Genomic DNA, 26,729 nt, shown 5'->3' with positions numbered 1-26,729 from the left:
TAGAGAGAGAAGATTTTGGTCAAATGAGTTTTCGTCTCTCTGATATTTAATATTTGGTTACTTTGCTGTCTATAACTTTTAGCATCCTAAAACAAAGATGCCCAGATGTGAAAAAGGAAGCAGCTGGACTTAAGCTTGCTCCTAGCCTATGTGGCAGCACATGTTGTAAAAGAAAGATGTATCCCATAATGGACAAAAATGAATAAATATACWGATGCATCTTMATAAATTAGAATAACATCAAAATTGTATTTTATTTGAGCATTTCAAAAAGGTTCCTAAGAACATTAAAGGAGAGTTTTACTGCGGAAATGTTAATGGGGAAAACTAGCGTGATATTTGTCCAGCAGACAATGAGTTATTTCTTTAAAGGATTACGAACATGGTAGTTGAACTTGTTTTCTTATTTTCAAGGACAAAGATAAGAAGTCCAGTTGCCTTTTATTGAAGCCCGTAGGATTGTCTTGTCCTGGACGGTTGAGAATCCACACCACCGTCTCTTTCTTTGAAYGTAATGTCCTGCCCGCCGAGCMCGTGAGCTATGCATCTCAYTGGAGTATTTCCAGCTGTGAAAACAAATCCCAGCTCGGCCTCTCCAGCTGTGAGGTGCATCTGTTAACAGCAACAAAATCTGCCAAAAATGGCTTCGGTCTGGCTCGCTTTTATTAGTGTTCAGCTTTTAACTCTCAGCCGTTGCCTTGTGGCATTCTAAGGTCCTGAATATTAATCTGTGAGTTTTTCCAGTTTGACCTCAGAATTTCTTTTTTTTTGTTGCTGGCTCTTGCAAACGTGCTTGAAAATGTAGATGTCTTATTAGCTTGCAAAGCAGCTGGTCAGCTGTTGGGAGCTGATGCAGCACAATCTTGTCTGATAGAAACCACTCTATCACATTTATTTCATGATCTTTTGACACACTGGTTCTAAATCACTCAACAACCTTAGATGTCTAGGAACATGAATCTGACTTATCAGCGTGATGATGCAGTGTAGGTGGTTAAGCTGGCTCAGAAAGCTTTCTCTTTTTATCAGTGGCCTGCGGTATCACTTATAAACAGACCTTCCAGGGTACAGATTTGTCCAGATGGTCAAAGGTCAGTCAATCCTCACTGCTGGATTTGTCSAACAAACGAGCTGGTAGAGCAGAATGGGTGTGGCTATTTTTGTATCTTCATCTGGTTCTCTGATTGTCATGGCTGACAAATAACAAAACATGTTTAYTTAATGTAGCAAATGACAGAAGAGTGAATGGAGCCAGTCATAAGTCCCAGAATTAAATTATTGAATGACTGCACCGTTTTTTTTAATGACCTGTTCAGGAAAGAGCGGAAGAGGAAGATGCTCACAAACATTTGACTGCTTGTTTGACGGGAAATTAAAACTCTGCATAGGTGCCTCGGTATATATTTAGTTACACTAAAAATAGCAACTAGAATTTTTTTTTTTTAATGTGTAAAAGCTGTGTTTTGAGACCTGCTTAAGTGGAGATGCAATCTGTTACATGACTGCATTTCAGATCTACAGTGCTGATATGTTAAATGAAATGATGCTTTGCTTTGATTTGTTTTGGTTTTTTTCATTTAGTTGCCCTGAGCAAGTRGCCTCATCCATTCAGCCAGAAATRGTACTGCAGTGTGTTTGGAAACTGATAAGTTGTTGTTCGAGAAAGCTTTATAATTAGAACATTATCATGTTATCAGACTGCATACTGATGTCCAGCTCTCACGCACTGACCTTAGGCATTCAGGGCTATGGTGATTTCTACTTATTTCTACAAGTTCATGACACAGGCGCTCTTTGTCTGAGTGCAAGGATACAGAGGTGTCTGCATCTTCTTTGGTGCAAGCACAGGATATGCCCACACATTCACATATTTTATGGTTTATGATCCAAACAAAGCAGAGTGCAGAGAAATTGCCTTTTTGCCTTATTTTTATGTCGCTGAGGCTCGTGTTTTGGATCCTATTTTTGGTCAAATAGGATCCAAAACAAACCACAGTTTTATTGCCTCTGGCTAATCAACACAAGTTCCCACACTTTGATGTAGAGGTACCTCTCCCTGACACTGTCTCAACTTGTTCCTGTTTATGGACAAACTAATGTTGGTATTGCAGTACAGCTGGCTACTGCAGGAAGTTCAAAAAGATTTTGCATCAGAAGTTCAGGAATTTATTGTGATCTCTTTGTATGTTTTTTTGCAATATGCAAAAAAACTGGCCAGAGGCAGCGCAAAACCCGACCRGAGACTCGGTTGAAGAGATCCATCGCTTTGCCGTAGATGCAGCTGTGAATCTCGTGGGGCAGGTTGGAGGAGATGCTTTAATGACATGMCTCCGTATCACATTAAGGCCCGATTGATGCACACGCACATCCACTGACCTGAAAACAGGCTTTGTTCTTTGGTTTCAATGKAGAGTATTTAATTATACTGTGTAAAAGTTGTAAAAACTTAAGGTAACTACTTCACGGATTTTGTTTATCGCGGGTTATTTTTGGAACGCAACCCCCGCAAAAAACGAGGGATCACTGTATAACAAATTAATATGGATTATATTCGGTAGTTTTCAGCATTGTTGTTGCTGAGGACGCTGTGATGTGCCTTGTCTGCTCTAATGGTAATAGTTTGGATGAAGGATGCACCGATTGGAATTTTCTGGCCGATCACTGATCTTTAAAAAGCCCGACCTGTTGATTTTGATTTTGACAGATAATTATTTTTTGTTGTTGTTGTAAAAGTTGCTAGGTTGACAACAACGGAGTGACTATTGTTAACAGCATATGTGCAGATGTGACCTGGTGGGAAGGTCTGTCAATCAGCATCTCTCACAACAGAGCAAAAAGGGGCCGTGACTGTTTTTCAGACCTTTGTGAAAGTAGAAAAGATTGGTAGATTTTTCATGCAAGTATCCGCCAATCACCCACAACTAAGGAAATCTCCTGTTCACATGTAGTGTCTCCTGCATGTAATAAGTTCAGCTTGGTGTTTTAATTTACTGTTTGTGCATTGTGTCCCAGTATTTATGTAGTTTTGATTTGAATACTTGTTACCTTGGCTAGGTGTCCCTTGAAAAAGAAGTTTCTGGTCTCATGTGGAAGATGGACCTGGTTTAAAAAAAAAGGCATGAATAAAAAATAAGATGAGATAAATCAGTAGGAAATTACAGTTTTTGTTTCCCCACTATTGTAAATTATCTCTCTTCGGGTTGCCGGTATGTTAAGTCTCCAAGCTACTGGTCTTATGCAACTTTTCTCTGGATATCCTCTGCTTCGCTGAGCAAATCATAAATCTTCACCGCATTAAGCGTTGATGTCCAGACGTGGCGCTGTCGCTCTTTAGCAACTGTTAGCTGCGTTCTCCGCTGTCTTGTGCTTTCTTCTCTCACGCTTCTTCACATGTTTATTGACTCAGACCTTGAAATGAATACAACTCTCGTTGGCTAGCAGCCTGGACACAGTTGAAAATGAAAGGTTTGTAAATTGATGGTCGATGCCCGACCTTGCGACTGGCTCGATAGCATTGCTAACTTCAAGAAACTGTTCTGGACAGAAGTGCTTCTCTGAGATCTACGTGTAGTTTCTGGAAGCATTCTCATAGTCTTCCATCGGTTTCCTGGATCCCAAACGCACACACAGACGTGTGTGTGTGTGTGTGTGTGTGTGTGTGTGTGTGTGTGTGTGTGTGTGTGTGTGTGTGTGTGTGTGTGTGTTGTTTGTTATGTAAGCCCTGTTCTCACCATTAGAAAAAAAAATCCCCCCAGGATGAAGAGGAAAAAAGACGGAGTACGTGTCTTTGTGGCTTATCCCTCATTTCCTGTGAAAAGATCCCCAGAATGAGCATTAATGCAGAGTCAGCAGTCAGAAGGAAACACGCTGTATTACTATTATCACACAAAACCAGCTGTGCATGTGAGCGATACAACTGTGGCATATCAATAACAGCTTTTTTTGTACCAGAGAAACGAATACAAAGTAGGTATATTAATAGTCGAGTCTGGTGAAAACATATTCCAGTCAGGCTGTCATTTGTAGCAAAAGATATTGGATCTTATTTGTGTCCCAGTGTTTGAAGTCCAGGCTCCTTTTATTCCTGGTTTGATCTACCAACTTCTTATAAAATATAACATTTTTTAACAGCTTGATCTCCTCCTTTCTTCACTTGCTGAGGTTGAAGTCAAGAGAATGCTTTTTATTATATTAGTTTTTTGTTTGATTTTTAAGCCTTTAACTCCTTGCTGGAATTGTAATTAAAGAAAAAAGATAATTCTGCTGAAGTTAAGTGGATTACCAGGTTACTTGGTGAGTTCTTTTGGGTTGTCTGTGGGTTTTGTGGTGTTGGGAAAATAATCAGATTTGGAAGGTTGGATGGAGCTAACAAACGTTTTGTGCAAAGACAACTTACATTTTTTGATAAATATCTACTGCAGGACATTTGTGGTCATTTTTAAAGAACCTCCATTCGATTTTTAGTTTTTAAACCAGAGCAAAACATAAAACATTTGCTAAAAGAGGAGGAATACATTTTCTTCTATAGGATGTTGCTATTTGTAGAAAATTATTTAAACAAGTAAAGCATTTAGTTTTCAATGTAATAATGAGAAATAAAATATGCCATTTTGTATTGAATAAATACATTGAAAAATTGAATAAATCCTGCAAATCTAAAAAAAAAAAAATGCAAAATATATATAAAAAAAATTCAACTGCACAAAACTGCAAAATCTAAAATATCTGCAGTCTTTTTTTTAAGTAAAAATCTATCAAAATCCTTAGAGAATCTAAAAAAAATCTGACAAAATATTAAAAAAAAGTTTTAACAAAACTAAAACACTTTATTTCAGATAGCTATATCTAAAATATAGATGTGTTATATCTATATTTTAAAAAAAGTTGGTTCTTTTTTATGGGAGGTACTGGAGTTTACTTTAGATCGAGTTTCATATTCTCTAAACAAACTTTTTATTGGCATTTTCAGCACATGTGCTCATCAATTTAAAACAATGGACCTCAGCATTCATCTGAGTGCCTTTTTTTATCTGCAAAGTATTGGCATGTCGCACTTTTCAAACTTTAAGCATCAGGGCATTACGATTGCAGCATCAGGTAAAAGCTGCACGCCAACAAGAAGKRATATTTTTGTTTTGGACTTTGAAGTCAGAATATGCAAGAGCACTGCTCTCTTCCAGGTGACGACACCGAAGCGTGTCGCAAGGTTTCAGAGGGCGACAGAAGACAGAAGTCAGGGTTTCATAACCGACTGACAAGTGTTTAAACAGTTGGGTATGAAGGGGAGGAGGAAAAGGAGGGGGAGGGAAGGCAGGAAAGCATGCAAGTCATTATCCTGTTAGAGATGACACTGACGGTGCATCTTACACAACACYAGGAGGAGGAAGCAGAGGGGAGCGGCTCTGACGTCTGTCTTTAATTCCACCCTGAGCCTTTTGCAGCGGAGCGTCACCGAATCTCAAAACTCTCACTTGTGGAATGTGTAAAAATAGACCAATAGGAAGGCGTTCGTTTACAATATGTTATAATCTGCCTCCAGGAGGTATCATGATGTAATCTTGAATTCCTCAGTTGACTCTTTGTTCCGGTCTCGTAAAATAATACATTTAGAGGTTAGACTTGGTTGTGACTTATGCCTAGGATAGCAGTGAGGAGTTTTATTATTGAATTGGTCAATATTTTATGTTTTATCACTAATTAAAGGTCACATTGCATTGCTTTCTTAATCAAAGCCAAAGTACAAAGTAGCTAACTGCACAAGCAAGTATTTAAGAGCATATTGGTAATTATGGGTGGGCATTTATTGTACGATTTATCATTTATTGTGATAAATTATCACAATAAATGATGATAATTTATCATAATAAATTATCATAATTTTTATGATGAATCATAAAAATCAACAAATATTGATTTGTTGTTATGATGAATTCCAATTGTTTAAAAACCTACAAAACTATCTGGATTGTCAGGATTTAGTTTCAGTATTTTCTTCACCGTTTGTCCAAGGAGAATTACATATCAATAAATGTGAAAATATGATTGTTACTACAAATAATACTTCTGCATGTGACCGATGCCCTGAAGAAGAGTATTGCTAGTGAGTAGGTTTCTCTCAATTACCTAAAAAAAAAAGCAGTTTTCTTATCACAATATTACAATATTACAATATTACCACAGAATATCATGATAAAACCTCCATTGTATTACATAGGTAATCCAATGTTTGCTACGAAGGTTTCTATAATCCTATAAATTCCAAAAAGTTAGGAAAATATCTCTTCTTTTATCATCTCATCGACCAAAAATCAAATGCACATGCTTGTTTTGAATCTACACCAAATAATTGAGCAGCACTAAAGTTGTTTTTAACTTTTCGTCTCAGTTGTTGCTTTACAGTTTCCTGAAACCGCTGGTCTCTGACTTTCTGCACAGACTTCTGTAGTTTATACCCTACAGCACCAATAACTCACATCAACTGTCCTTACTAATATCCTGAACTGAAAAGCGGCTCACATGCACAACCTTGAGGCGCATGGGCCACAACAGCAAAATATGCTTACTTGCTCCTCTTGTCGGTCTGTAAGACAAAACCAAGGCTGTAATGCTGTTTCCCAAACTTTGACAGCAGAGAGTGGAAAAGTTTTCTTGCTGAGGCTGCAGAGAATTGATTAGTGGTTTCTACCATCAGTCTGAAGTCATTTAATAATGCTCCTTGTGCTCGGTGCAGGCTGCTGCTGGTGCTTTTGTGGTGAGATGAATGTTTTTGCAAGTCTTTGACCTCTTTATTCTAGCTGGCCAGTGTAAAAAAGATCCCAGGTCATTTGTGCTACTGGGTTCACAAGTTAAGCAGTGGAACATATTTCTTATGTGGTATCATGGAGAATTGGCACCGTGAGAAAGCAGCAGACGCATCTGGAAGTGACAGGTTTGTCAACATGTACTGGCATCCTAAAGGACAGCTTACAAAACCTCTGCTGCAGTTTAACTCTAGAGTTGGTCAGATTAACCAAACCAGTAGCCATTGGCATTTTTTTCATTTTAAATGTAATTTCTGTTGTTCTGATTCGATCTTGTCTTTGTTTGCTGTGTTTCAGGTCGTTTCCGTCAGATTGAGGTCTTGACGTCGGTTGCCAATGAGTTCTTCCAGCTCTACAGTAACGTTTCTGGACATCCTGTCAACAGATTAACCGGCAAGGATCAAGGTGAGCCATTCAAYCACACTTAGGTTTTTCTTCTCTTGTCAAAAAAACATTGTTATGCCAAATAACTGTCTGTCCAAGACAACTTGAACACTCAGTATTTGGCATTCACAGTGCACGTTTTTTGGATTAAATATTGACTTCTATATTACAAATAATAAAAAGTTGCAATCTGCTTTTTTTTCTGAAATTATGAACTTATATGTACCATCAGTTAAATAGAACTGTTTACTTTTCACTTGACAAATTAAATTACAAAACAGAGCTGACATTGTTATTATTTTAATTATTATTGATGTCATTGTGATGTATCTCTCTCAGGTGGAGAAGGAGAAAAAGGAGAGCAACAAGGAGGTGCTGGTAAAGATCTGGCTACTCTGAGGAGGACTAACTCGGCCAGGAACATTGCTCATAAACTCATAAAGAAAATGAGCAAACAGAACTTGCTCGGATCAACCGCAGAGTCTCCACAGGGGGCCTCGCCAAACAAGCGCACACTGCTGAACGGACACGCTGCTTCCCCCGATGCCGCACGTGTCAACGACCACACTCGTAGCGGTACGGATCACGACCGCGCCAGCGCCAGCTCTGACCACCAGGTGGAGATGGTCAGCCAGAAACACATGCGCAGGAAAGATAATTTCCCCTTAGCTACCGTGACGGAGGAGACCAATGGAGGCGGCGAGGGTGATCGGCTAATGGAGAGCAGGTAGGCCATGCTTCTTATATATTCAATAAATGAGAATGAGGGAAAAAATGCCTTTTTAAATTCTGTTGAAATTTTAAACGATGCCTCAAAGTGGAAAGATTTAGTACATGTTCATTACTTAGTTTGTTGTAAGAACAGAAGGATGTGATTCTCATGTACAGGTGCATCTCAGTAAATTATAACTCTAGATAAATAAATAAAGCTAAAGGGTGACTTTACTTTGAGACAAAAGTGGAATTGAGACCGACTGGGGAAGTGTGTGTCGTTGTTCACTTCTGACACTGAAAAAGACGATTTTAGTGGTTTTAGTATGCAGGAGGAAGATGAAGATGGGGATCAATGATTTTTTCCTGCTAGACTGCTGTTTTTTCTTTTTAAGCAGCTGTGTTACATGCAATGTTAGGAAAAGCACTTACGTTTCGTATTTGTGTTTGTTACCTGTACGTGTTTCATTAAAAGTTAAACAAATCTTCTGGGTAAATATCTCATGTCACAATATGGACACCAGCAGCCTATAGACAAGTATGACCTATATATGTATTTATTTCCTCTTGTTAAAGTTAGCTTAAAGTCAGGTGTGGTCAATAGTCTGGAAATCACTGTACTTTTTTTAGTCCCGAACACATAGCTTTTTATGATTTGATCTTTCTGAAAAATTTAAATAATCCTTGGAGAGTTGATGTCGGAGTCATTTCTGTCAGGATGACAACGATAATTCCTATTAGACCAGCTAGAATACGGCACACCTGAATTTATACAAATTCAAATAAATTTTTTATTTATTTATTTTTTTTAATTTTAATTTATTCTTATGTAATTAAGAACATACACTTTTCATAAAATCCAGGAATATTTGGCTTTTGGGTGAAACTTAGGAATGAGCTGTAACCTTCGCAGGTGAACTTAATGTGACCTTTTCTAAACGTTTCCARCTGTTCAGTGATTCAACACWTAACAACGAGCTTTACGGCAAAAWTCACAGCATGTGCCTGATTTATGAATSRACTAAATTTCCGGGTTCAAACGGATTCRAGATTTAAACAGTCCTCCTCATTATTGTTGTTCGCATCATAAGACCAAGATGACACCTAACAACAGATCAATGKCACCTCACCATTGTGTGGCGTCARACAGGATGTTCTGAGCTGAGAGTGTCGAGAAACTCAGGGAGGCTAGAATAGTCACAGAAAGGCAGAGAAGTTCACATCCCACACTGATGACTGCTTTATTGACAACAGTACCTTGTTTAGCCAGATGATGAATGTCACCTTTAAAGGAGGTGAGAGRCACCCAAGTGTCACATCAAACCATTTGAAACCGCATGTCAATGTGGAAAGCCAAATATTCCTAAGGTTTTGTGAGCAGTGTATTTAAAGTGACACTTAGATTGAACATAAAAGTAGCTCAGTGCGCCACTGCTGTTGTTTCTGCTAACATTCATCCACCTATCAGTCCTGAACAGAGCAGCACTGGACCAGAACACCAGCCAGATTCAGCTGACCTTCACACAACCCATCAGAAAGCAGAGGAGGAAGGTGATCAGGTGGCCAAAGATGAGACCGACCTCACCTCCACCCCTGAGAAAGCTCTCTCCAAGCTCGCCCCGCCTTTACTCGCCCAGCTTCGCACGGAGAACGCAGACTCCTTYGACATGGAAGAGGTATGAGGATTTCCTGTGTTCCTCCTACCTTCCTCATACTGTTCTTTTTTGTCATTCAAAGGGTAACCTCTTCCCACGCACAGGTGGCCCAATGACATCACTTAGGCCTTTTACCAGACCATCTTATTTTCATCTGCTCTCCTGTGGTCACTCAACTCAGCCTGCAAAGCTACTCTCCCAGGCAAATSAATGCAAATAAAGGCAAAATTGCGTTCTTACACAACAACTGAGCTAAAGTGAAAGCTGGGGTTTTAGATCTCCACTGGGACTGAGATAATTACTGTCGATCTGTAGAAGAAAAATCAGCTGATTAATTCTGTTTTCTGACCAKAAAAGAATGTGCAAGCATGTTGAGTCAGTGTATGTCTGCATTTGTTCGGTGATTAAAACATTCTTTATTGTTTATCTTGCTTTCAAATGTCCCTCGCCTGTTTAGATTCAGACTAATGATGATGAAGCCCTGCCATCCAGAACATCCAGAATCACAGGTTGGTTCTAGTACATTCATTCAGGGCTTACATAATTGGTCTCTTTTATTTTTAGCTATAATGTTTTTCTTTTTGTATAAACCATTCATACTAATTTGTATTTTGAATATTTAATATTTTAAATGCTTRTTACTTGGAGCTTTATATTTAAAACATACATTAGCGCTAGTATTTGCTTAAATTGATTAATATAAAACATTCCCTTTTAACCTGTGTTTTATTAGTTTTAATCTAAAATTGACTGTAAAAAGAAGATAAGCATGTCTTAAAAGCCCAACAATATAAATCTGTGATTTAAAATGCCATGTTTGCGAATGTAGCGAATTCTGGCCTTGAGAACCCATAAAGCTTGATGAATTAGCATTTTTCCAATAAACTGCAATATCATAAATGTTTTCCTGTTTCCCGTTTCCTTCAGATGCTTTCAAGGACAGATTGTCCTGTGTCCTAGTCTCTCTGCACAGCTTTCATTATTCATAGCTCTACGCTGCCACCTGCAGGTTAGAGTACAACAGAAATAATATGTTTTCCCTTTTTTTCTTAGACCTGTCGAGGACTGTTAGTCAACAGTCTGACAGCAGTGGCTTTGCTGAGGAGCCTTCTGGTGACTCCAGCAGCTACCTTAAGGTTGGTTGAACTTTTATTTGGACTTTCTTCTTCACTTCACTCTGTACCTCTATATAAGTGTTTCCTAACACCAATATAGTGTTGGCATGTTTTAACTGTTTCCTTGCTTCAGCCCAGGTGATTTCAATTAGCAGGTGTTAAACTGCAGTCAGCTGATTGAGGTGCATTAAAGCAGGGAAACATATGAAACATGCAGGGCACTGTGCCTTGAGGACCAGCRTTGGGGAGCAATGCTCTACATAGAGCTGCAGCTAAAGACTGAACAATAGCTACCTTATTTTCCGGACTATGGAGCRCACCTTACTATAAGCCGCACCTACACATTTTTTKGGGGAAAAAACCCCCAAAAAACTGGAAACGTACATATAAGCCGCACAAGGTTATAAGCCGCTGGTATCTCCGCCGCTCTCGGTTTTCACAAGGATGCAGCAGAGGGCTGGATCCTTAATAAATCTGCTGGATTTACTAAGGACGCAGCCCTGCGTCTCCAAAACCGAACCATGGTTTCCTTCACGCCAAGCTTATGTGCAGCGGCTCCATTTCCCTCCTGTGCTACCAGATCGATCAACTTAAAAGCTGCGTCATATGAGTTTGAAAACATTTCTACATCGTGCCTGCTGCTAGCATGTGCTTGTTCTAAATGGAAATTAGCACTTCTTTGATTTCCAATTTTGACTTCCAATGATTCACTTTCTGCTAAAGCGCCCGCTGGTGGTTGAAGAAAAAGTTTTAARAAGTTTAAAGCGGGATTAGGTTGTAAACAATATCTGAGTGATTGAAAGTGAAAATAGTTTGGCACGGCTGCAAATCTACCTTGACATGCCGTTCCACGCCAGGCCAGGAGACCTGTAATCAGATATGCAGCTAAGAGATTAATGGTAACTCTGGAGGAGCTGCAGGTATCCTGCAGGTGGAAGAACTTCAGTTATATTCCACTTTTTATTGGTGTGAAATCCACTGAGTGGTTATAAAGTGAGAAAATATGAAAAAGTATGAATGTATTGTGAAGGAAATGTCTACTCAAAGAAGGTTTGAGGATTTATTTATATATATTCCTGTTTGTGTAAGGTAAAAAAAAAAAAAACTCCCTGCAATATTTCATCAAGCCATATGAGTGTAAACATTTTGTTCAAAATCTGCAACACTACTGTGAGCCCCAAGTTGATGCTTATTAATCCAGTTTCACACAGACAGCAGTAAGCTTTTAATTCTTTGTTGCACATGTGCCAGACTGCTTGTCTTGACATGTTGAGAGCAAAGCTGAAGGCTGACAGGTGCAGTTTGTCCAGTTTGTGGTAAAATGCAAGTAAAAAAAAACAGTCAGTCTTTGAACATTTGAACCTTCACACAACATCATTTGCTATACATTATGTAAGCTAAAGTTGTTTACTGAAAGAAAGCGTCAACTTGTCAATGTTCAATACAGTTTCAAAATATTTAATCGATTTACGTTTATTCACTTCATGATCTCTGCTATTCTATACTTGCATCACCCTGATGTAGAGTTTCAAAGTACTGGATCTATTGTGGTGGAAAGCTTTTGTTTTGTTTTTTGKGTTTTTTTGCCTTGTTTTGTGGGTGCAGCTAGTAGGCCCTGCACAACTTAGTCAGAAGTTTGACAGTATGTTGAGTTTTGCTCTGGCAGGAGCATGAAAATGTACAAAAATCAAGTCTTGGGGCGTCCTGTGATGTAAAAGTAAAGCGGATGTCCCACATATAGAGGCTAGAAGTCCTCAATGCAGTCATCCAGTGTTCGACCCCTGACCTCAGGACCTTTGCTTCATATCTTCTCCCTCCTCTCTCTGTCAAATCTAAATTAAATAAACACATAATTTTGTCCTAACCTTGGCACGGTGGAACCCAATCTGTATGTCTTCAATTCTGAACCATGCAACTACCATAGTTTAAGGACCCAATGTAATAAATGCAACATATTATTTAAACAACATTCCCTTAGTAGTAATAAAAAATGTCTTTAAGGGTGCTAAAATGTGCAATGAGACTCTACACCAAAAAAGCACTGATCCCATGATAGGAATGCTTTGATGGAGCAGGCTTAAACATATTTAAAATTCAAATGGCTCCAGAAACTGATAAGTCAGACAGTMATGAACAACTCTAGACTGGATCCTGGTACACTGATGCCTCAGCCTATAGAGGATGATCTGATCAAGTCATGCAGCAGTACAACAGGACATTTGAATCAGAGTATCACTTGAGTTGCTGAGAAGAGATGAAAACCAAAACAAAATTGATCAAAAAGGATATTTTTATTTAAAGAAGACGTTGCCTGCTTTACCTCAGTCTTCTCTAAAAAATTTTATAAATTGGAGATATGTTTATAGCTACCAAGGACAGAGGGTTTAACTTGGCCTTTTTTCTAGAGGCGGGTGAATGATTTATGAGATGAACTGGGCCTTGACATGAGACCAGTGACGCAGTAATTACTGTAGACACACAAGAACAGATTGATTAAAAGACATTCTTGAACACCAAATCAGGAGAGTTTCTCTTTGCTGTCAAGAATAATTAACATTACTACATTAACAACTACATTTTTATGTCAAATTGTAGAAATGTGAGGGTGCAACTTCAGTCTAGCAATAAACTTTTTTTTTCTTTTACGTTGACATACTGTTGATTGGTATTGTACTGGGATCTAAGTACCTCTTTCAGCAGATGTCTAAAATATGAATTTTATGTGTTCCTAACTAGGTGCAGGAGAGTTGTGACAGCTGTGACAGTGAGACCACTGTGACGTCACACCCATCACAAGACGTAGCCACACCTCAGCCGCTTGACCAGCCTGCTTTTGAGCTTCTGGGTGGCAGAGAGGAGGAGGCAGGTTCCTCCGCTCCTTCCAAGGAACAGAGTGGTACTTCCATGGAAGACGTGGCACATGAAGAGAGTTTGTTGCAGGTTCCACGGTACGCAGTTCACCACCTTCCCACGAGCAGACTCGCAGGGGAAGGGGAGCAACTGGATATTAAGGASAGAACTGATCCAGACACGGAACCACAACCAGATCAAACCCAGAGTACGTTTGCTTATGAGCAAGAACCACAACYAGCGATGGGAAACACTAAAAATCAGCTGACTTCAGAAGAACAGCCACATCACACTGAGCCCCTGACTCTGATCGATGCAGAAGGAGCCACAGAGAGAGCTGAGGAAAAGACTGATTCTGCTCTCTCCGCACCAACGTCTCCGGTTCTTAGAGCACTGAATAGAGCCAAACAGAACCAGCTCAGGATGTTGGGCCAGCACAAGAGCATCCAGATCGACAACCCATCCAAAACCCCCGGAGGAATAATAGGCAGACGTGGTTTGATCCCTATGCAAAGGTCGTCCTCCTTGCCTTTGTCCCTYCTCTCACCTTCTAAAGTCGTGTCCTCTGTCAGGATCCAGTTCRGTCAAGGACAAGCGTTCTGTACCCCACCCAGGTACTCCATTAAATACGTTCAGGAGGACGGAGAGCAAAAGGAATATGAGGAGAAAGAGGAAGAGGAGCCAAGCAACTGTGTGTCCACTTTGATCATAAACCCTGGCTCTAAAGAAAACCCACCACACGCCATTCCTCCTAAACCCATCCCTCGCCATCTGCTGCGGTCGTCTTATTCTCTGCAAAGCTCCAGTCCTCCCCCTGACRGCTCCCCAGACCAGGGCCATTCCTGGACCACCCAGAGTGTTCCCGATCTGTCATCCAGTAATCATGAACTMAACCCCTTCCAGCTGAACACCAACCAAAGCCAGCAAAGTGCTGGTTCTGGGCGCATGATGTTCCCAARACACAATGCTCCAATGCTGGGCTCAGAACCCAACCTTTTCCCCAGTCCTACTACTTACCCTTATCCTCCTTACCACTACGCCAGTCCTCCTTATGGTTTTAAACATCACAGCCCTCCAGTGCATCACTATTCTAGTCTAACCAGTCTGCACCAGCCTGCAACCCCCMCAGTCCCGCCGCACGGCAGCTTCATCAACTTGCATCAGCCTTACTCCTCCTCAGCTCCACCCTTCGATCTGGGTTGCTTACTTCCTGGAACTCCTCCGATGCACCTACCAGAATACTCATTCAGCCATCCACTGCCTTTCCCTGCTGCTCCTCCGGCGCAYCAGTTTGGTTCTCCTTACTACGGTACACACGGGTACACACACCTTCACCCCGGGCTCTCTCCTGTTGCAGCCCYAGGTTCAGGACGAAGCCCGTCCAGCACMGAGATGCAGCTGAGGAAGGTTCTGCAYGAGATCAGGGGAACGGTTCAGAGTCTCAGTCAGGTTGGTCCTCCTCAGTCATYGACTGTTTGTCTAAAGAATAACTTAGTTCMTGTACACTAGTGTCACATTACAGCCATGGGTTGTACATTTACCAATCGTAGCTTTCTCTCCTCTTGCTTTAACATAACATATATTAGTTTGTTGCCTTTTTTCTCATTAACTTTATTTCCTCCTCCAGAGCCGGATCAGTTCTCCTGATTTGTTTGGTGAGCTCAGAGCAGCTGCAACCAGCCAGCAGGTATATTTTATGTCTCTTTTTCTTAAAAAAAAAAAAAGGAATATAAATAGCTTTCTGTGAATTAGATCATTTAAGGCAAGAATTGCCAATTACAGGAAYACTATAAGAATACTTTAAGCTGTGAATCTTTGCTTTCAGTCTGTGGCAGAGTTCCAGCAGAAGAGACGCAGTCTGAACATGTTCCGCAATCAGATGATGGACCTGGAGCTGTCGATCATGCGCCAACAGGCCGTCGTTTACAAGCACCTGAGTCCCGTTGACAGGTGACTCTCAGAAACAAACACGGAAGTAACCTGGCTGCTTCCTTCTRTTCATGACTTTGTGTTTTTTTGTTTTTCTTTTGCTTGTTTTGCAGGATGGAGGCAGAGCAGCTTCAGTCYCTGAGGTCACAAGTCAGAGAGGAACTCCAGGAGCTGGAGCAACAGCTGGAGGACAGATTGATGGAGCTGACGCCGCACTCGAACCTCAGAGTGAGAACATGTGTACAGAAGTTTAATAAACATATGTTACACATTCTAAACTGGGCCTTGAGATGGGTTGTGTCCACAAGCATCACCTGCATATCTTGTTCTTCTCAGGGTCTTCATAGAGAGGGCAGCGTAGACAGCCTGTCCACCGCCTCTGCACTGAGAGCCATGGAGCCGGTCAGCACACAAAATAACTCTCAATCCCTGATATGAAGACAAAAACATTTCGTGCTTGACTGACTATTCTGCCTTTTCTGTCTGATTTCCTGACTGTCCAGGTGTCAGACCTCCTCAGAGAGCAGTTTTTCCTCCAATCAGAGCTTTGCTACGGAGGCCGTGGCCCCTCCAGCGTCCCGTCCACCCGCTCGCCCAGTCCGGTCAGAGGGGAGGGAGACGATGGCAAGCAGAGTCRAGGAGTGTATCGTGCATCAATCAACATAACACCGGCCCCGCCTGCTCGACCTAACGCACACACCGAGGAGGCAGAGGAGGGTCAGAGAGACAGTGAAGAGGTAGAGACAGAAAAAGGAGAAGAACACGAGGCACCGGATAGGGAAAGAGAGGCYGGGAAATTTAGACCTGACAACTTTCAACAGCTTATTAGAGAGGTAAAAGTGATGGCTTGGAACGATTGGAGTTTTTCTTGGATGGCAGTTCCACRGTTTCAGCATTTCTGCATCTTATTTTTTTTTTCTTCTAGATCCGAGAGAGCGTGGCCCAGGAGGTCCGACGGGAGATCTACAACGAGCTGCTAGCTGCTGCGTCTCCACAGGGCTCAACCTTTTCTGCCCGGCAACAGCCCATGTAGACTGGCAGAACGCCGCCCACCCACCCGGCAGCATTTATCAACCAGGACCTGAACAAAAACCACTGCCTGTCTTTAACACTGTACACCCGAGTAACACTGTGCAACACTATGTGCTTGTGACACTGTATGTTGGTAACACTGATGAGCCATCTGAAAAACCCTGCTGCAGATGGGAGAGGCTTCCACTTTCTTGGAGCATCAGTGAAAATTTCTCAACTTATCACCTCTYTTTCTGCTTCTTTTTCTTCTTCTTTATGTATAAAAATGCTGTAATCAGCATCCCTGACAATTCAGCTACCACTACTGCCACTAATACCATGAGTACTGCATCTAGAATCACCACTACAAACAGCATCTTGTACAAYAATAGCAACGCAATACTTCCTGTTTTCTTTCAGTTGCATTCATTTTAAAGATCTGTCTCCTATATCTGTGCCTCTAGCCAAACAGTTTAATGTTAATTTAACTTCAACATGTTTTTCCTCAACTTGTTTGTTTTTTTTATGATTAGTCATTAGCTCCTTAGATTCCATATCCAGTTCATACAATCATATTTATGTTTATTTACCACCAAATAAAACAGCAGTTGGAAAATAAATCAGATCTTACTGAAATTCCTGTCGAGGTASAGGTAAAAATTATTCAGACAGATGTTGAATAACCTAAAGGAGAACACGAGCTATGAATTGAGTCTTTACCATCTCTAACATCTCTTAATATCTTCTTAAATTGTCTTAATGGACATTTTTGTGAAAGTTTGCATTGTTCAGTCTTTCTCAGACTCGCTGTGAGCGTTTTTGTATTCCCCCCCCTCATTCCATGCACATTTCACCTTAGGAAAACCAGTTTTATTGAGGAATTTGATGCATAATCATCCTCATCGCCATCACCCTCATCATGCGTCTGCTTCAGTCGCCGCCTTTAAGTCACCTTATGCAAAACACTGTTGCTTCAGCCAGTTTATGCTCACAAGATAAAATGGGATACATCTATGAACTGATGAGCAGAAAATAAACATTCCATTCTGATTCTGACATTTTTCTCTGCACCATCCCCCAAAAAAAAAAAACCATCATCAACCTGCATTAAATTTCCTGAAATATGCTCCGTTGGGCAGTTTAAAGCCCATGGTTTGCGGGATAAAGAAAGTGATCTGCGTGCGTTGCTGGGAGATGCTGAGGGTTAAAGGTCAGAGGTTTTGGTAGGTTGAAGGGATGAGGATGACTATGTGTCAACTGCTCGGATGGAAGAGCCTTCTTCAGCTTTTGGAGCGTTAGCATGTTGGTTTCACTTGGATGAAAAATGCATGCAATAATGTGAACACATTGAATATGTTTTGAGGTTGGTTTTTTTTGTTTTTTTTTTAGGTTTTTGTTTGCAAACATTTCAGAGGCCTCTAATACAGAAAACTCCACAGAACCAGCAGAACCGCTTGATGACATTATGTTCAATACTACCTAGTTTTTTTTGTTTGTTTTTTGTTTTTGTCTTTAAAGCATTAAAGCTTGTGTGGTGCCTCGCGGGTTTTTGAACAGTCGATAAATTTAGAAAGACAGTCTGTACATGTGTAAGTTGAATGTGATTGGCTGAGGGAACTGTCAATAGGAGACCTCCTAACTTTTTTTGTTTTTTCCCCCCTCATCTTATTTGGACAATAGCTGTTCAAATCTGTGCGCAAAATTGCATTTGTTTGCTGAGAGCAGAGCTGTGTTGGGAGAATTTGTGTAAACTTTAAAGTGAAGCTTAAAAATTGCTTACCATTTCAAAACGGAGTCCTCAGTCACATTTACTATGGTTCTACAGCATGTTAAGCTGGCTCAGGTGTTATTATGGGACCTTAATGCATTCTTCCATGAATGTGAACGCTTCAACTTTTTCAGCCTGCAGTTATGTTCACAAACGCAAATCTGCTGGAGAAACACAGTTTATTACATTTAGATCAAGAATCCACTCTTAATCACACTTTACTGTCTGAATGTTGGTGGTTATAAATTTCTGTCCATGTCTACTAATTATAATGATGATGATGTGTATTTTGTATTGTGTCCTAAGTCTGATGTAGGGAGGGGTCACTGTAGAGATGATAATAAAGATGTATTTATTTTCAGTACGAACACGTGTGAGAGTGCTTGCATTTTACTTTTTACTTAACTGTGTTAATGAATTTAATGTGTTTTTATTAACAAAATCATTTGCAGGACATGTCAACTTACATCTATAATGTGGTGTTTTATTTATGCAGGAAATGAGTCTTAAATGGACCCTGTAAATTAAAGTAAAATAGAATAAGTCAAAACTATACAATTGGCATTTTKGTTCAAAATCTGCATTGTGGTTGCAGTAATTAACTAACTGAAAAACAGAAATGAAGCAAAAATCTTGAAACTACTTTAAATGTTAAAATGAGCAGAAGTATTAAACCAATTTAAATTTTAACAGAAACCTGTTAAAATCTAAGTAAGAATTCAAACTGGTTAGTCGCAAGTAAAAAGACAAAGAAGAAATAATTGAACTGAAAGCTGCAACATCTTGTAATAGTCTAAAATTGTATGTTTCAAGTAGAAAGTTTGGGCAATAGTTCACCTGTAAAGATTGCAAGGTGTTTTTTGAACTAATTTCAATTGGAAAATATTAAGATTAAATATTTTAACTTTTAAGGTAAAATAGCCAAGACTGAGCTTTAAACCTGTCCAGGGTCTCTGTATGTTCTCCAGTATGCATGTTTGGGTACATGCATAAGAGATTTGATTGCTGTGAAAAAATGTATTACTGAGAAATATATGGATCTTTATCAACATGGCATATTTTAATAAAACAAATACTCAATACATTATATATTTTTTCTTTGAAACAATGCCTGTCTCAAAAGCCATTAGCTTTCTAGGTGTATGGCGTCTTTTAGTTTGGTATTGTATGCATTTTATATAAATGAATTAAGCTTAGTCGTTTTTGTTTTATCATAATGCTTAATMCATGCTAGTTGTATAAAATGTTAATACAACTCGTATTTATCCTTCTCTTTTCCCAATTTATGAGCTAATTTTACACTCACTACTCACATTATCTTTGTCTGACATTTATAGTTTTTTTAACACGTCAACTCTTAAATTTATATTTCTTTACATTTATTTATTTTTCATTCCTTTTCCACAATTTGCTTTACTTGGCTCAATATTTCAAGTACAAATCGCTGCATCTCCAAAAATATTTTGTTTCTTGGAAACTTTTAATGTGAAATCCGGAAGCAGTTTTTAACCCGGAAGAGGTTGCTGTTTACAGCGCAACGTTTTCCGCCACAAAACGACACTGATTTAAATACGTCTCAAAACGGCAACGGTAAGACATTATTTAGAGACTTTAAACTTTAAGTAAAGTATTAGTGTTTAACCAGAGACAGRGGATAAACGGGTTTCAACCGCAGAATTTTATGCTAGCGCTACTTTAGCTTGTTTTTACAAATCGGGTAGAGTTAGCGTAGAAGCTAGCATTAGCTCACACAAATATACATGAGGATAAAACAATTCCCGTCTTCTGGGATTATTTATTTAGGTACTGATGTTGTTGTTGCTTAAGTAGGTCACCAACAGTAACCCTAGTTCACAAATTACATATGTGTATAAGCTTATTTATGGATTTCCGGTCTCTTTTCTGGCCTTGTTCTTCAGCTTTAGGCAAATTTTCTTAACATGCCAAAAAAAAAAAAACTGGAATTCTGAGTAGTATAATGTATCTCTAATTGGCTATTTTAATAAGATTAAAATTAAACGAGAAACCAAAGTACGTGATGCGATAAATTAAATATAAAATATAACCAATGTCAGTGATCAGTGTTTTTCACTGTCACCTGAATGTTTCCGTGTGTCTAAGCAGATTAATTTTAATGCTTTTGAGTGTCCAACTATTAGTAGTTAGATCTTTGGCTGCCGAGTACCTGGATTACTTAGGAGGGAAATTTTAAAGATCAAATCAGTTCTAAATTGCTTAAAAACAATTTTAAAAAATCTAACAATGGAGCTTATGGAGTGTAGTAGTCAAGTGTCCAGTTCTGAAAAAACAAAAAAGTGAACTGTTTTCCCCTTAAATTATTCCAAAACTGTCAAGTATGCCATTATCATAATAATCATGTTATTATGATTAATAATAACATTATTATGATAATGGCATAATAACATGATTTTATTTTTCCTCTCACAAGCCAATACACTTTAATTTCGCAAATAACACTTAACAATGGAACCAGAAGATATTTTAAATACCCAAAATAAAAGTAAACAGCAACAAAAAAAATTACATAAAACGGAAATAATTAAACAAAACACAACCGAAGACATCAATAAAAATGTATCATGATGTCTCTGTAAACAAAATTGCCCTTTAAGAAATGTTTATCATCCGAATGGAAACTATTGAGCTCCTTTTAATTCATCGTGTGATTAATGGAGTACTGGTAATTGTTTATTGTGACAGGCGTCACTGTAAACCAAAAYCTGAAGTTACTGATTATCAAAATGTGCTGTTCTCATCAGAATCTTTGTGTTCACTCAATTTGTTCCTTTGTTTTATTATTATTTCTAGAGGGATGGATTCTCCAGTCAGAAGTGAAAGCTCCAGTCCTAAACAAAGAGAGAGAAATGGTAACATTTACTTCTTGGTCTCCTTTATTTCCAGTAGTTTATATATCTAACAAATGTGTTGCTCTTTCTCTGTGTGTGTAGGACCTTCAGATGATGAGTCCAGTCCAGGAGCACAGGGGCCTCAGCCAGCTAATGCAAGGGAGAGAAGCTCTAAGAAGGAATCCTCTCCAGAGGGCAGTAACARATCCAAGAGCTCCTCCGCAAGCAGCTCAGACGGCAGCAGCAGTGATGATGATGATGAACATCAAAGAGCTCTAGTGAAGATTAGGAGCAGTGTGGCACAAATACCAGTAAGATGACTTTCAGCTTCCCACAGTATGAGCTAGAAAGTTAAAAGTTTGTCACAGTGCATTTTTTTATAAAGCAGCATGTTTTTCTGCTTGTCTGATGTTCTCAGGGTAATTCAATTTCATCCTGCTGTTAGATTGTTCTGATTTATTTGACCAGTTAGAAGAAATGGTACTTAAATGTTGATTTTCTCCAAAGAGGTCCAAAGAGCGCGACAGATCCTCATCTAGAGAGAGTAAACGGTCCAGGGAAGAAGACGGATCCGAGTCCAAAGAAAACAACCGATCCAAATCCAGAGAGAGAGACGGATCGAARTCTAAGGGATATGAAAGGTCGGGTTCCAGATCAAGCCGAGAGGATAGATCCAGATCCAGGGAACAAAGAAGGTCCAGATCCAGAGAATGGGGAAGATCACGGTCTAGATCAAGAGGACGGGAAAGATCCAGGTCTAAGGGGCGAGACAGATCCAGGTCAAGAGGACGGGATCGTTCCAGATCCAGAGAAAGAGACCGGAACAGAGACCGCTTCGACAGGAGACGCTACRCTCGGTAAGACACAGAGACACAGAGTACCAGTCAGACTTATAAACATGACAATCAACTTTGGCAAAATCCTATCAACAAAACATAAAACAAAACATTATTATCTCTCTTACAAGAAGGTGTGGAATTTTTTTTTGAGATTATTGTGTCATGATGACATGCTTAAAATCTAAATTATGTGTGTAATTAACTTATTACAATATTAACACTACATGACCTAAGTAAATAATCTGCGAAATATGTCTTTTTAAAGCTAGAATCTGTAATTTCTTGATGCTTGTAGCATATTTGCTACCAGTCCTAGTCAAAGGTTTACGTACACACGTCACTGTAATGAAGGACATTTTTTAGATTTTGATGTCTCTGTTGTATCAGTCCTGTTTCTTGGGAGTTGTAATATTATAAATGAATAAAGGTCAAACCTTAACCTGAAGATCTAGGTGAGACTTTGAAACCTAAGCGCACTGTGCCACTAGTCTCGGTGATGGCAGCATCATGCTGAGCATTTGCTTCGATGTCAGTGGCTCAGCAGATAGAAAATAGGAGGATGACCACTTTTAGCGTTTTCATCTTCATCTCAGATCAACAACCAGATGATTGAGTCAAACATTGAAATGTGTTTTTGCAACAGATAAAACCAGCTAAACCTACTATAGCTCATTCTGTTCCAGAAAACCAGTCAGTCTAAGTGAAGTTCACCGTTTCTGGTGAGAAACATGCTCCAGTAGTGTGCTATGTTCCTCTGCAATTTGCAAAAAGAACATTTCAAAAGCACCAAGTAAGGTTCCAGTTTGCGTCTCTGCCTTTTTAAAATAACCTAAAAACTCCTCCTTTCATCTGCGTTCAGAGATCGCTACGACGACCGACGCGACGACAGGGACAGACGTTTTGATCGGCGAGCCAACAGAGATGAAGACTCAGAACGCAGGAGGCGGGGCCGCTCTGGCTCCCCTCCAGCGGACAAGGAGCCAGCCGCCGGCGAAGAGCCACCGGTCAAGAAGAAGAAAGAGGAGCTGGACCCGATCCTGACGAGGACCGGCGGTGCTTACATCCCGCCGGCCAAACTGCGCATGATGCAACAGCAGATCACAGACAAGAGCAGGTAAGATTGGGTTTGTTCCTCTTACACCTCCTGATTGTTGATTAGTCTKACAAAAAAACTACAAACCTCTTTTACTGTTTGTCTTGTGGTACTTTTGTTTCAAAGTTTGTTGAATCAAGTTGAACGGCAGACTGCTGCTGGCATCAATTATCTCTAACCGTTGACATTGCATAATCACTGATGCCCCGCCCTTTTGCACAGCCTGGCCTATCAGAGGATGAGCTGGGAGGCTCTGAAGAAGTCCATCAACGGTTTGATCAACAAAGTCAACGTGTCCAACATTGTGAACATCATCCAGGAGCTGCTGCAGGAAAACGTCGTCAGGGGAAGGTGAGCAATTATTTAATTGTACACTAATGCAAATTCTGGTTTATTTTTTTAATTTTCCAAATATTTCCTAGGTGTAGAACAGCTGATGATGTGATAAGAAGCAGAAAGAGGTTTGTCGTTTGTATGCTGTAACTTTTCGGCTGCTCCTCCGTCTGTCTGCTAGGGGCCTTCTGGCTCGKTCAGTGCTGCAGGCCCAAGCAGCTTCGCCCATCTTCACTCATGTGTACGCTTCCGTCGTGGCCATCATCAACTCAAAGTTCCCACAGATCGGMGAGCTGATCCTTAAACGCCTCGTCTTGAGCTTCAGGAGGAGCTACCGGCGCAACCTCAAGGTACCCGTCAGTCAGGCTTCAAGGAATAATAACCTATTATATTTCTGGCTTTTAAAAAAAATCTTTTGTGGGGAAGTAATAAACGTTTTTGGAAATTTTGGGTTTTTAAATTGCATGCTTAAATGTAGTGATGATCTTTAGTGGCTTCCCCTACTTGTGATCCCTGTAGGACTGAAACGATTAATMAAATTAATTGTGATTAATCGGTTTAGTAATCRATTAATCGATTTAGTAATCGAAATAGTAATTTGGTTTAATTTCTTTGCAGATATTAAACCAAAACTGCACAAAAAATATACATATATTTTGCATTGAAGATGAAWAAACAATCCCTTTTCCTTCAAATCTGTTCTATCCAGAGGGCATCAAATGGCTGTTTTAGCTTCACCTGCTTCAAAGTCTGAGAAAAAAAAATCTCATATTAAGCACCTTTTACTGTCTTAAAGTATTMATTTWAAAAAATCGATTGGTTAATCAGTAATTAAAATGATAGTCATTTGCAGCCCTACTTGTGACCCTTCTCAGTAATGTTTTATTCAGTTGGTGTCTAGTTTAAATGCTCTTTCAGGTGAATTCATTCAGAGGCCTAAAGATAGCAAACGTGTCCTTTCAGAGAAGTGGTTTTCGAGTGAATGAGCAGTTTGAATGTGACAGATTCACCTTTGTTCCCAGAGGTGGAAGTTTTCCAACATGAACAGGTGGAGGCGATGCGAGTCCAAATTACTGWGCGGAGAAGGATCTGGAGCTAAATGAGAGACATAGCTGGCAGAGGAGGAAGCTTTTAAACATAACCCAGAATGTGTTTCCATGTGCTGCTGTCGAAATTTGTACAATCTGTTCCCTCTTTAAAGGAGATAATTCAGCAGAGGAACGCTTTTCGCTCTCATTGTAAAACTTAATGCTTTGTAATGTTTAATGGTTTTGGAAAAAGTTGTTCATTAAAGCGTCTTCCTACAGCAACAGTGCCTGACGGCCTCAAAGTTCGTGGCTCATCTCATCAACCAGAACGTGGTAGGTCCTGATTTCTCCTTCCTGTGCTGTCATGCAGTTCGAGTRTCGACGTCCAAATGTGGTCGTTTGTGTGTGTGTGTGAGTTCGTGTTGCATCTCTCACTCTGCTCCTCCCTCAGGCCCACGAGGTTTTGTGTTTGGAGATGCTCACTCTGCTGCTGGAGCGTCCGACTGACGACAGCGTGGAGGTTGCCATCTCTTTCCTCAAGGAGTGTGGACTCAAGCTGACCGAGGTCTCACCCCGTGGAATCAATGGTACACTCCATCAGCAGCTGTTGACGTCGTATCATCTGCTTAAAGATGATACGATGGTACATCTAGATGTACCATCTAAACCCTGGTTTAGATGTACCAGGGTTCCAACACAGCGCAGAATAACATGCAASCTGATTCAGGTGTTTTCCAGGCCCGGATAAGTAAAAAGAAAATAGTCTGGAAGTATTTGCGTTTTCAGGCTTTAATTGTTGTTCTGTTGTTGATAAGCCGTTGATCCGTCTGTTTTATTATCTTCCGTCTATCCTTTTGTTCAACATGCATTCAATAATCGGTCCATTTGTCCACCCATCCTTCCATCCTCAGTCCATTTGTTTTTCCATTATCGCAAGGTCTGGAAAAGTCAGGAATTTCATTTTTTCACTACTTTTCAGATCTAAAATCTATCATCAATGGCTAAAAGCAGATTGGGAAATGTTTCTGTTTCCAAACTTTTTTTTCTTTATCTCTCCTTGTTCTCTGAAAGCTGTGTCCTCCCTTTGTTTTTTCAAACGTCCATTCATCCGTTCCTTTTCCTTCTCATATCTTTCCTTACATACTTTTTTCCTTTCTCCTGTCTTTTCCTTGCCGTCTATCCTTTCTGTGCCTTTTTTCTTCCATTCTTGTATCCTTTCCTCCTCCTCCTTGTCCTTGCACATGCCATATTTGTTTTGTCCTTTTTGTCTCCATCCTTCTTTCAATAATTCCTTCTTTGTGTCCTTCTTTTCTTTAAAAGTCCCTCTTTATTGTGTTYTTTCAGCCCTGCCTCCATCCTTCCTTGTCCACTTCCTTTCTTTCTCTCCTTTTGATCCTCCTTCCTTCAAGTTTTTGCAGATTAATTACTTAAGGGCAGCAAGTTGTAGAAATATTCCCYATAAATGTATAGGCACGAGATTATCTTACGTTTTAATGTGAACTCAAMCGACTAGGAAGTCTGGGAACAATATGGAATTTTTACATGGAAAAATGTATAGGGATCCTGTCATCTGTCCATTTCTGCTTTCAATTGCAGAGTTTTAATCTTAAAACCTGCTGAATATTTAAACTGAAAACGTCTCCCTTTCTTTCTTGCAGCCATATTTGAGCGTCTCAGGAATATCCTCCAYGAATCGTCCATTGACAAAAGGGTCCAGTACATGATCGAGGTAATGTTTGCCATCAGGAAAGACGGTTTCAAAGATCACCCCGTCATCCCTGAAGGCCTGGACCTGGTGGACGAGGACGACCAGTTCACCCACATGCTGCCGCTGGATGACGAGTACAACCCAGAGGATATCCTCAGTAAGATGCAGAGAAAGGRTGGCTTCATCTAGATGTGTGTGTGTGTAAACATTATCGGTGTTTGTGTGTTCACATAGACGTGTTCAAGTTGGACCCAGACTTCCTAGAGAACGAGGAGAAATACAAAACCATCAAGAGAGGTGAGAACGCCCTTCAGTTTGAGTCCAGTTCACAGTGGCCTCTGCYGCAGTTTGACTAATCAGCTGTGTTCTTCTGTCAGACATCCTGGATGAAGGCAGCAGCGATTCAGGAGAGGAGGGGGATGGCAGCGACGACGAAGATGAGGAGGAGGACGAGAACGAGGAAGCGGGAGAAGGTAAGATTAACGAAGAGAAGTCACTGCCATTTTTAATTAAAGGCTATCCTAACAATATTGAAATGATATAGATAAGAGCTTTAAATTATTTTGTTCTAGTCATTGTTATATTTTTGGGTTTAGGATTTAGGCGTCTGCAGTTTTAAACTCCATATTTAAAGGAAA

General features: G+C 40.0%; 2 protein-coding genes across 3 annotated transcripts in view; both read left to right on the top strand.

Annotated features, from left to right (window-relative positions):
- itprid2 (ITPR interacting domain containing 2) overlaps window positions 1–18,591 on the top strand; it is a 41,165-nt gene extending 22,574 nt beyond the window's left edge. The window contains exons 11-22 of one of the 2 annotated variants that reach the window (XM_008432928.2): window positions 7,098–7,205; window positions 7,524–7,911; window positions 9,364–9,571; window positions 10,008–10,059; window positions 10,604–10,686; window positions 13,402–14,964; window positions 15,143–15,202; window positions 15,341–15,465; window positions 15,558–15,684; window positions 15,781–15,846; window positions 15,948–16,277; window positions 16,370–18,591. In XM_008432928.2, the coding sequence (XP_008431150.1) occupies window positions 7,098–7,205; window positions 7,524–7,911; window positions 9,364–9,571; window positions 10,008–10,059; window positions 10,604–10,686; window positions 13,402–14,964; window positions 15,143–15,202; window positions 15,341–15,465; window positions 15,558–15,684; window positions 15,781–15,846; window positions 15,948–16,277; window positions 16,370–16,477 (3,218 nt within the window). In that variant the 3' untranslated portion in view covers window positions 16,478–18,591. The remainder of the gene's footprint in view (window positions 1–7,097; window positions 7,206–7,523; window positions 7,912–9,363; window positions 9,572–10,007; window positions 10,060–10,603; window positions 10,687–13,401; window positions 14,965–15,142; window positions 15,203–15,340; window positions 15,466–15,557; window positions 15,685–15,780; window positions 15,847–15,947; window positions 16,278–16,369) is intronic. The other variant, XM_008432937.2, reaches the window with a different exon arrangement.
- A 1,136-nt stretch (window positions 18,592–19,727) lies between these two features.
- Window positions 19,728–26,729, top strand: part of cwc22 (CWC22 spliceosome associated protein homolog) — a 20,330-nt gene continuing 13,328 nt past the window's right edge. Inside the window, exons 1-12 of the mRNA XM_008432916.1 lie at window positions 19,728–19,813; window positions 21,053–21,111; window positions 21,193–21,401; window positions 21,598–21,947; window positions 22,789–23,043; window positions 23,245–23,373; window positions 23,537–23,705; window positions 24,663–24,716; window positions 24,835–24,970; window positions 26,042–26,248; window positions 26,326–26,388; window positions 26,469–26,564. Of these exons, the coding sequence (XP_008431138.1) occupies window positions 21,057–21,111; window positions 21,193–21,401; window positions 21,598–21,947; window positions 22,789–23,043; window positions 23,245–23,373; window positions 23,537–23,705; window positions 24,663–24,716; window positions 24,835–24,970; window positions 26,042–26,248; window positions 26,326–26,388; window positions 26,469–26,564 (1,723 nt within the window). The 5' untranslated portion in view covers window positions 19,728–19,813; window positions 21,053–21,056. The remainder of the gene's footprint in view (window positions 19,814–21,052; window positions 21,112–21,192; window positions 21,402–21,597; window positions 21,948–22,788; window positions 23,044–23,244; window positions 23,374–23,536; window positions 23,706–24,662; window positions 24,717–24,834; window positions 24,971–26,041; window positions 26,249–26,325; window positions 26,389–26,468; window positions 26,565–26,729) is intronic.

Source organism: Poecilia reticulata, linkage group LG2 (assembly GCF_000633615.1).
Source record: "Poecilia reticulata strain Guanapo linkage group LG2, Guppy_female_1.0+MT, whole genome shotgun sequence".
Taxonomy (NCBI): Eukaryota; Metazoa; Chordata; class Actinopteri; order Cyprinodontiformes; family Poeciliidae; genus Poecilia; species Poecilia reticulata.
This window is presented reverse-complemented; position numbering and strand designations above follow the sequence as displayed.